At 43.3% G+C, this 9,781-nt stretch overlaps 1 protein-coding gene across 2 annotated transcripts in view; it reads right to left on the minus strand.

Annotated features, from left to right (window-relative positions):
- Window positions 1–9,065, minus strand: part of TRAPPC10 (trafficking protein particle complex subunit 10) — a 37,986-nt gene extending 28,921 nt beyond the window's left edge. For both annotated transcript variants that reach the window (XM_048289991.1, XM_048289988.1), the window contains exon 1: window positions 8,879–9,065. In XM_048289991.1, the coding sequence (XP_048145948.1) occupies window positions 8,879–8,957 (79 nt within the window). In that variant the 5' untranslated portion in view covers window positions 8,958–9,065. The remainder of the gene's footprint in view (window positions 1–8,878) is intronic.
- Between the last annotated feature and the right edge of the window lie 716 nt (window positions 9,066–9,781).

Below are 9,781 nucleotides of genomic sequence, written 5' to 3' on the forward strand. Positions count from 1 at the left end.
TGCTGAGAAAATTGGGTTTAGCACATGTTCTGTCCTTTACTAGATATGATCCCTCCCTCCCTCCTCATTATGCTGGGGCTGTTGCTAATACGAAACACTTCCCTGACTACCACGCTGTTCTTGAGGACTTCAGAAACATGAGGTCTGTTAACACAGTGCAGGTCCCAAACTACATTAAATACAACACCACTGGAGTAACTACTTCTATACAAGTCAGAACAAAATGTAGTATCCACCACATGGAAAAAAAAAGTATTATTAGTAGCCTTTCAGCAACAATTTTTAAATTCTGTTGTTTTCCTTTAGGTACAAGGAGGATACGATGAAGACAAGACATTAATTAAGATTTTAACAGCCATACAGGCAATTCTGCTATTTCCTGGTAGTTTTCCTTTCCACAATCATCTGCCTCTGTACAGCACACCAGAACAGGAAGATCTTCTTTTCACCTTCCTGTGGAACTGGAAGCTGCAGCTGAAGTACCTGACATCCTTTCTTCTCCCTCCCACCCCCCAATCTCAGGTCCAGGCACACAGCATACACAACTGCCTCCACATTACTTTAGCATTCTTTAGTTTATCTTAGAAATCCTTTTCTAGTCCACTCACCTTTCCCCAATTTTCTCATATATATTATTATTCCTACATATATTATTATACATCAATTTTCTCACATATAGTATTTTTATTACCAGCACTAGCACAATACTATCACCATACAATAAAATATATTAAAAAATTAAAGTTTAAAAGTCTGAGTAAGTGCAAGAACAAGCAAAAACAGCTCTTCTGATGTCTGACCACATTAGCTATTATGTAACAATGCAATTTCATAGAATAGCTAAAAAACAAAACAAAACCAATTAGTGCTTTAGCCCTATTTCTCCAGAAATTGTGATCTTTATGCTTGATCCTTCACCTTCATCCTGTCTGAATTAAGTGTACCTTACTAAATGCTATTTAGGACTACAAACAAATGTCCAGAATGAGTACTGAAACAAGTGTTAGTCATATTGTTAATGCTGTTTTATACCAAGTTACACCTCTGTGGGCAGAGCAGAGTACAGTCTATTGATTTGCAACTCATTACTGCCAACAGAGAGTGAAACATGGCTCAGTGACTTAGCAGCAGCACGATGACCACATCAAAATGAGAGTGTGTGAGCTTGAAGTCTGCTGGAAAGAACAAGCCACATATTTTATCTCTGGAGCATAACAAAGTACTTTTTCTGTACTGCACCTAAAAATTCAATGTATGCCACAAAAAAATTCCAGAATTCAACATCTTAAGTAAAAAGGACTACTACTGAATACAGAGGAACTAAAGGATAATGTGTAAGCACCCTGCTATTCCAGACAGCCACATCACATTATCAGCTTAAAACAGGTATATTCATTTTAAAACCAGTCAGCTTTTCCTCCTGCATTGGTTTTGAGGGCATATCAAATACACATTAAGAATGTGTTTTATGATCAAGGCAACACAGCCCTCTAGGATTAGAAGAAAAGTGAGAACAGACCTTCAATGTAAAATACATTGGCTGTCTTTGAACACAGACCAAAGCTGCTACCACGTATTTCCAACACCCAACGGGCTCCAACATTTCATGTTCTGCTCATCTACTGTACTCTACTGTAATCAGCATGTTTGAGCTGATCAAGCCAAGAGCACTAAAAGTGAAGTTATCAGCAGGCAACACCAGCACAGCACTGACACAGAACCAACACTGAGACCAGTAAGTAGCAAGGAATTGTAAGGGCTGTCAGACTGGCAAGATGCACAATAAATTGTGAACTGGGTGCTACTGGGCTGCAGGGAGGGAGGGGAGCACCTCACAGCAAGTAGACAAGAGCACAACCTGCACAAATAACAGAACAGAAAGTCCCAAAAGATCACTATTTCTGGAGTGCTGTTGAGTAAGATTCCTATGACTCAAGAGACCTCAAGCATGGCAGAAGTCTCATTCTCTTCTCTATATATACCTCTGATGCCTTAAGAGTTGGTGTAGCCACAATCTACTTTCCAAAATAAAGAAGAAATTAAGGAAAATAGAAACCACTCCACTACAGGAGTTTTTGCTTGAATCTGACTGAATTCTATGAATTTAGAAGGAAACATTCCAAAACCCCAAGTAACCCTGGAACTGAAACACAGAGCAAGCCCAAAAAGTCTACACAAATTGAGAATTGCTTCAAAGATTTTGTTGTAGGATTTTTTGCCATTTTTTGCGAGTTGGTGAGGAGGTTGTTTTGTTTGAGGTGTTTTGGAAAAAGAAAAAAAAAAAAAAAAAGAAAGATGATGACTCAACTGTATCACAGCAAATTCATTTCAGTGGATTGGTCTCAACACTAAGACCCAACCCAAACCATTCTATGGCTGTCAGTACCATTCTGTGGCTGTCAGTAGTGGGGTCAGAGTGTGAATGATTATCAAACACACCTGAAACGGACAAGGAAGGATGTGCATATATGGGGAAAAAAAAGTAATTCTGGAATCCTATCAAAACTAAAATCAAGAACCCTTCTAGAGAAGGGTTTTCATCTTTCAGAACCATCAGGGAAGTAAGACCTATATATCCCACAGAGATGATAACTAGGGAGTAATATTAGACTCTGATAACCACTGGAGCACCTACCTCAGCTTTTAAATCGTGTATGTCGGAAGTGATCTACTCCCCATCTGGATGTCAAATACAGAAAGAACACAGCAATTCTTTCAGTGATACCACACCAAGTACAGGGTGCTTCTGTACATGAAGTGGTAACACACAACAACTAAAAGCAGTAATGTTCAAGTGATACATGTTAAAAAGAAATACCCCAGGAGAAAGAGACGAACAAAGCACCTGTTTCCTTTCTTTCCACATTACAAAGTTCAAAAGGTAGGGCCTTTGCCACTTATCGAAACACTTCACCTGCTGTGGGTGGAGAATGGATCGAGAGCAGCCCCAAGGAGAAGGAATTGGGGGTATTGGGTGAGGAGAAGCTCAACATGGCCAGGCCACGTGCACTGGCAGCCCAGAAAGCCAAATGTGTCCTGGGCTGCATCCAAAGCACCGTGGGTAGCAGGGGAGGGGGATTCTGCCCCTCTGCCCCACTCAGGTGAGACCCCACCTGCAGAGCTGCATGCAGCCCTGGGATCCCCAACATGAGGATGAGATCAACCAGCTGGAGTGGGACCAGAAGATGGACACGAAGATGCTCAGGGTGCTGGGGCACCTCTGCTCTGGAGAGAGGCTGAGAGAGGGGATTGTTCAGTCTGGAGAAGAGACCTTAGAGCCCCTTCCAGTACCTAAAGGGGCTCCAAGAGAGCTGGAGAGGGACTTTGTACAAGGGCCTGTAGGACAAGGGGCAACGGCTTTAAGCTGAAAGAGGGTAGATTTAGAGATCAGGAAGAAATTCTTCCCCTGTGAGGGTGGGGAGGCCCTGGCACAGGGTGCCCAGAGAAGCTGTGGCTGCCCCATCCCTGAAAGTGTCCAAGGTCAGGTTGGATGGGGCTCAGAGCAACCTGGGATAGTGGAAGGTGTCCCTGCCCATGGCGGGGGGTTGGAACTGGATGATCTTTAAAATCTTTTCCAATCCAAACAATTCTGTGATTCTTTCCTCCTTGTCTTTCTTCCTGACATTTTGGTACATCAAACCAGTGCAGCCTTCCTCCCTTCCCTATCCAGGACACTTTTTCTACTCTAAATTTGTACAGGAACAATGAAAACCAAAATGACCACCTAACCAGGACTTCCAAGGGGAACATGTACTCTTTGTAGCAGCTGTCTAATACCAAAGAACCATAAAATATTGACATTTTTTAGGTTCCTGCCTGCTTAAAACCACCAAAATCCCCAATAATCTATTTTTTTCCTAACAGTTTCCAAACTTCTTAGAAGCTTAGAGGCTTTGTCACTATAGTATCTAAATATACCACTGTGATTTTTTTTTTCCTCTAGAGGAAATTATCCTAACCCACTAACTACACAAGCAGTGTAAAACAAAAACTCCTGAGGTCAGATGACTAAAGACAAATATTTTCTTTTGATACCAGTGACAAGCCTAGTCAACTGAGATAAAAGGCTTTGAATACCTTTAATAGAATGCAGGGCCAAGACTACACTTCGGCGTAGTTTTGTTTGGTTTTTATCCCCAAGTATCACTCACAGCTAACCCTTCTGACCCCACTTATTCTTCCACTAGTACAAAGTTCTACTATGAATCTTTTTTCTTAAATCACTAGCCTGTTAGAAGTGGATCTACCTGAAGTTTTGGAAGGCTGGTGAGGTTCTTATATTTACATGTTTTAAAGGTTCTCCTCTGTCCCAACCCAAATTCATATTCAAAAGAGGTCTAAAAACCAAAACACAACACAGCTAAATTGCTATGTAAAAACCTTAGCTGATTCACTACAAGAAAATCTTTTTAGCAAAACTTTACTGCTGCACTTCTAAACCTATAAAACAGGTTAACACTAACAAGAATATGCCACTTCTTCTCATGACATATGTAGTCAAATATTAAAGCACAGAATAAAATATCAGCTACACAATAGTGATGACTTACAATGCAGGGAGGAGTTCTGGTTGAGAACAGGGAAAATGCCTTTATAGGATATAGTTGTTAAACAGTCTCACTAGCAGCAAATCATTCTAATCACTTGGGCTACATCCCACTTCTTGCTGGCACATTTTTTATTACATATATCTACTAGCAACAGAAGAACTTTCGAATGAAGCTCCTCTAGTCCCAGAACAATATTCTCAACTGCAAGTATTTATTTTCACCACAAAAAGATGTAAAATTCTTCCCTTTCTCTCCATACCCTTTATTTTATTAACCTTTCTGTTCCTGCTGTAATAATTGTAAACATTTTCTATTCTTGGGCCTACAAAGCTTTTGCTCACGGTTTTCCTCTTGCTGTATCACAGCACATTCTGAACATGGACCAGATAAAAGTGATGCACCCCATTCTCTCCAAAGATTATATATAAAGTCCATTGTGCTAAGAGAGATTATTGACAGCGAGAGCAAACATGCAAACACACAATACAGACAGCAGACAACATAAACAGATACTACAAGCTGATAATGGAATATTCCACAACTGCATGAAGATAATTACAAAAGAACAGCTTGTTAGGAAAGCTCTGAAAAACCTATTAATTACTTCATTTAGCAGAATTGCCTTTAGTCTTCAGCCTCCTCTTCATATGGATAGACAGAGCTAATAATTTCAGTGCAAATCAGCTACATAAGGATTAGTTCTTTGGCTGATATATATGTGCAACAACATTATATTGAAGCTCCAAAGACTCTCAAAGTTTCAAATAGGATTCCTGAGAAGGAAACAACATTGTTTGGGTTTCCTACGAAAGCAATCTGCACTGGTTTAGAGATTTTGTCAAGTCAACATTGTACAGAAACCACCCAAGTTCAAGATGTTCGATGCAAACACTCGACTTGCCTCTGCAAATAAAACAAAAAAATTAATGATGCTAAAAATAATACCTCTACAGCAGTGAGAAAGCTAGAAGATGACTCAAAACACTTTGTAAGCTTACCAGGTCTGGCAATGCAGATAAATTGCTACAAACTTGAGCTGAGAGTTCGCAAAGTAATGTGCCAAAGTGAGCAGAACCACACCTGGACAGTGAAACTCCCCAGTGGCTTTGCAATCTAGTAAGACTGATAGGGTAAAAAATATGGCTCAAATTAATTGGGAATTGAGTCATCATGGCACTCAGTCCCACCTGACAAGAATGATTTAATACTCAGGGATGCTGCAATACTGAGAAAAGGGAAAAAGCATAAAGGAACAGCAACTCTCTGTGAATAAACTACTTTTTCCACATTTAGAAAATACGGTTGTCTGTATGCCTAGAGAAAGTCTCCAGAAGTTTGTCATGCCTTGCTGAATTCTATGAATCTAAAAACTCTTTATGAAAACGATGGGATGTATCCAGTAATACAAACACAGTAAAAACAAGGCTAATTCACCTATGCACAGCTTCTGAGGGCAAAATGACCAAGTTACAGCACTAACATGAAAAAAGTACTGACAAAAACTGCATTTGCAATTGGCCTCACATGTCCAAGACACGTGGAACCCACCATTTTTATTCCATAGGCCAAAGCCCGTACATAGGGTGCTGAATTCAGGGTTGTGCCAATATAGCAAATAACTACTGCTAATACAGACTAACTCATAGATTTGAAAGCGTAACCCTCTTTACCAAAGAAGCATTCCTTTCAAGAGTTCTGTCAAATTTATTTCAAGTAGGTAAAAACATTTATTTACAAAACAACTGTGGTATGCCCAGTGTTCAAAAGAAGTTTCACTATGAACAAAACTCCCTCTTCAGTTCTGTTTTTAAGAACAAACCCTAAGAGTTAACAGGAGTATTTCATGATGCAAAAGTTTACCTGAGGGAGTTTAATCTAAATCTTGTAGCAAAAGGGAATACTTATGTTCTGAAAAGCACCCTCAGTTAACCTGCACTCTTCCTTCATATAATCAGAACCCAGCCATCCCCTCAAAGGTCTGTTTTTCCCCCACATGCACCTCCTGACTGGGACACTTATCTCAGGAAACTCCAACTGCCTGAAACTGGAACCACAGACAAAAGATAAAACGTGTTTGTTGGGCAGTTTCTAATACCATGGCTTTTAACATGTCTTGCAACAAACCCATACCAAGTCAATCCTTTCCCTGGAAAGACAAGCCTCACCTCTCCATAAATCTCTGGCAATATAATGCTTAGAGGAGCTTTCCTTCAAGTAAGTCATCATTGTTGAATGCACTTTTTTCCAATACTAGTCTCTAAGTACTCCACTCCTCTGAACAGAGAAAAAAGGAAACTAAAGCAGTTACAGTAAAATGCATTCCCCACTGAAATCAAATGTTTTGGGTTTAAAATGTAGCAAGTCACCATTACCACATTCACTAGAGAGGTAATGTCTGGGCACTTCTGCTGAATTAACCTTAATTCCTGAATTAGGCTGTCTCAGACCAAACCACTCTAGTCCATACCAGTGAAGATCCTACTGTTGTGCTTGTCCAGAGCACTAGAAATGATTCCCTCAGTCCAGGAGCGAGGCATACAAATGATACGTAACGCTCACCTCTTATCTCATTTGTAAGTCTGCTGCTGCCATACTGGATGGGGGTATGCTCAGTATGTATGCTCACCCACCACATAAAATTCATACTATTTTCAATATCAGACAACTGGGCTTGATTGAAATCTGGTTAAATTTCATGTTTGGAATTTTGAAAATTTCCTTGTACAAAGAGACCAGAGTTCTTTTCAGCACCTATTAACAAAAATCCCAAGCCTGAGGTGAAACTGTGTGTACTTCAACAGAATAAAATGTTGCTTATTCAAATCATAAAGGAACAGTGAAGACTGACCTGCACCACCAAGTCCCCCCACCATACACATGGAGACTCTCCAACTCTGAATACACATAAAGCCAAAAAAACTAAAAAACAAGCCCCCACAGCCTGAACAGTAGAATAACAACAGCAAACTATATCCTCCAGATGCTTCTGATATGTACATTTTTCTGATTTTAAATCTGAAGTGAAATGGATTGCAAAATTCTTGAAATAGGTGAGTAGAGAAGATTCAGTACAGATCCTGTTAACTTCAGCTTATGAACTGCATTCAAAAAAAGGAAAAAAGTTTAAGACAGAAAAAAGCACATTTATAAAATAGTCTGGAGAAAATATACACACACAGAGTTCCACAATTATACAGCTACAAGGTTACAGTTGGATACTTTTTCTAAGTAAAGTCTAAGACTTTAAGCACCAATAAATGCTTACTCCATAATAAGACAACACACAACTGTGAAACAAGTTTCTATTTCACAGGCACATAAAACATTCCCATTGTTCTGGTGATAAAGTGCAAATATGTATTTTGTTACATCATCAGTAGAGATACTTCTGACTAAGAACAGTCACTGGCTACCTTTTGTTAAAAAAGAAAACGAAAAATTCTTTATGCTCATCTCATCCACCTTCTAATAAAAAAAGCATTACGGATGTAGGTAGAAGAGCAAAGACGTTTCCATGTGGAAGGAACCTACCAGGATCATCTGGTACAGCTGCCTGACTACTTCAGGGCTGAGCAAAAGTTACAGCATGTTAAGGGCACTGTCCAAATTCCTCTTAGACACTGACAGACTAGGGACAGACTTAGACACCTCTCTAGGGAGCCTCTTCCAGTGTTTGATCCCCTCTGGTAAAAGAAATGCTCCCTAATGCCCAGCCTAGTCCACGTGCTTGTTTTTAAATGAACTTTGAGTGCTCCCCTCTATACCTGTAGGAGCAGGGGGGCTCACATTTTACATCAGGACCAGTTGCCTGTCTCTGACACCTGAAAAAACTAATTCATCGCTGGAACCACGAGATGCTGTTTGTTAATTAAACTGTCTCAGAGATGGAACCAAAGCACAACAGCTAAAGATTAAATTATAATGTCAGTGGGAATGCATCAGTGGGATCGCCGCAGAGGATGTCTACTCTCAACTTCTCTTAGCACCAGCAAAGCCACACAAAGCTCGCTGGCAAGAAGTGTGGGGTTCACGATTTATTATCATATTTTACCCTCTTCCCCTAAACACCCCCGAGCACGACATTCGGCTTGTTATTTACTACAGAAATAACCCCAAGTTTGCCCACTGCCATTAGAAAGGGGGGGGGGGGGGAGGGGGGAAGCAGTGAAGAGGCAAACCCCACCATCAGATCCCTTTTGCAGGCGCCGTGTCCCCACCCAGAGCTGCGGGAGCCCCCCAAAACCAGCCACCCCCTCCTGCCTCCCGCCGGGCCCGCAGGGGGCACCGGCCGGACCCCCGGCCCCGACAGCGGCCGCGGCGGCACTCACAGGTCACGATGGGCTTGTTCTCCATGGTGTAAATCACGGGGGGCTTCTCCCTGCCCTCCTCCTCATCGGCGGGGTCCATGAGCGGGCGGGGTCGTCAGCCCCGGCTCCCCCGCCCGCCCGGCGCCATGGAAACAACGCCGGGGGGCTGGGACGGGCCGGGCCGGGCCGGGCCGGGCCGGGGATGGTGCTGCCGCTGCCGCCCCCCCCCCCCCGCCTCCCCCCACCCCCTTCCCCGCGTCCCCGCAGCGCCGCTCCGGAGGGGAAGGCGGGCGGGAGAGGCTCATCCGCTTCCTGGATCACCGGGCAGGCATTACCGCTTCCGGGGAGCGCCGCCGCCGGGGAACCCGGAAAAGGGGGAATGCGGCGGGGAATGAAAGGGAAGCGCGGCCCGGGAAAGGGCGGGGGGTTCCCGGCCTGCGCCCCCCGGCAGCCGCGGGGACCCGGGGCGGGGCTGCCCCTGAGGGAGGGCCCGAGGCGCCTGAGGGTCAGACCCCCCGATCGCTGACAGCCGGCGTGAACGGGGTGAATCGCGGAATAGTCGGGGTTGGAGTGACCTCTGGAGATCACCCAGTCCATCCCCCTGCCCAGGCAAGGTCACCCAGAGCAGGTGACACAGGAACGCGTCCAGGTGGGTCTGGAATGTCTCCAGAGAGGGAGACTCCACGCCGTCCCCGGACAGCTGTTCAGAGCTCTGCCACCCTCAATGGAAAGAAGTTACTCCTTTTGTAGAGGTGAAGCTTGTTGTGTTTTAGTTTGTGGCCATGGCTCCTTGTCCTGTCGCTGGGCACCACTGAAGAGTCTGGCACCATCCTCTGACACCCGCCTGGGAGATATTTATATGTACGGATGACGTCCCCTCTCAGCCTTCTCTAGACTAAACAGGCCCTGCTCCCGCAGTCTCTC

This window comes from Corvus hawaiiensis, chromosome 2 (assembly GCF_020740725.1).
Source record: "Corvus hawaiiensis isolate bCorHaw1 chromosome 2, bCorHaw1.pri.cur, whole genome shotgun sequence".
NCBI classification, from domain to species: domain Eukaryota; kingdom Metazoa; phylum Chordata; class Aves; order Passeriformes; family Corvidae; genus Corvus; species Corvus hawaiiensis.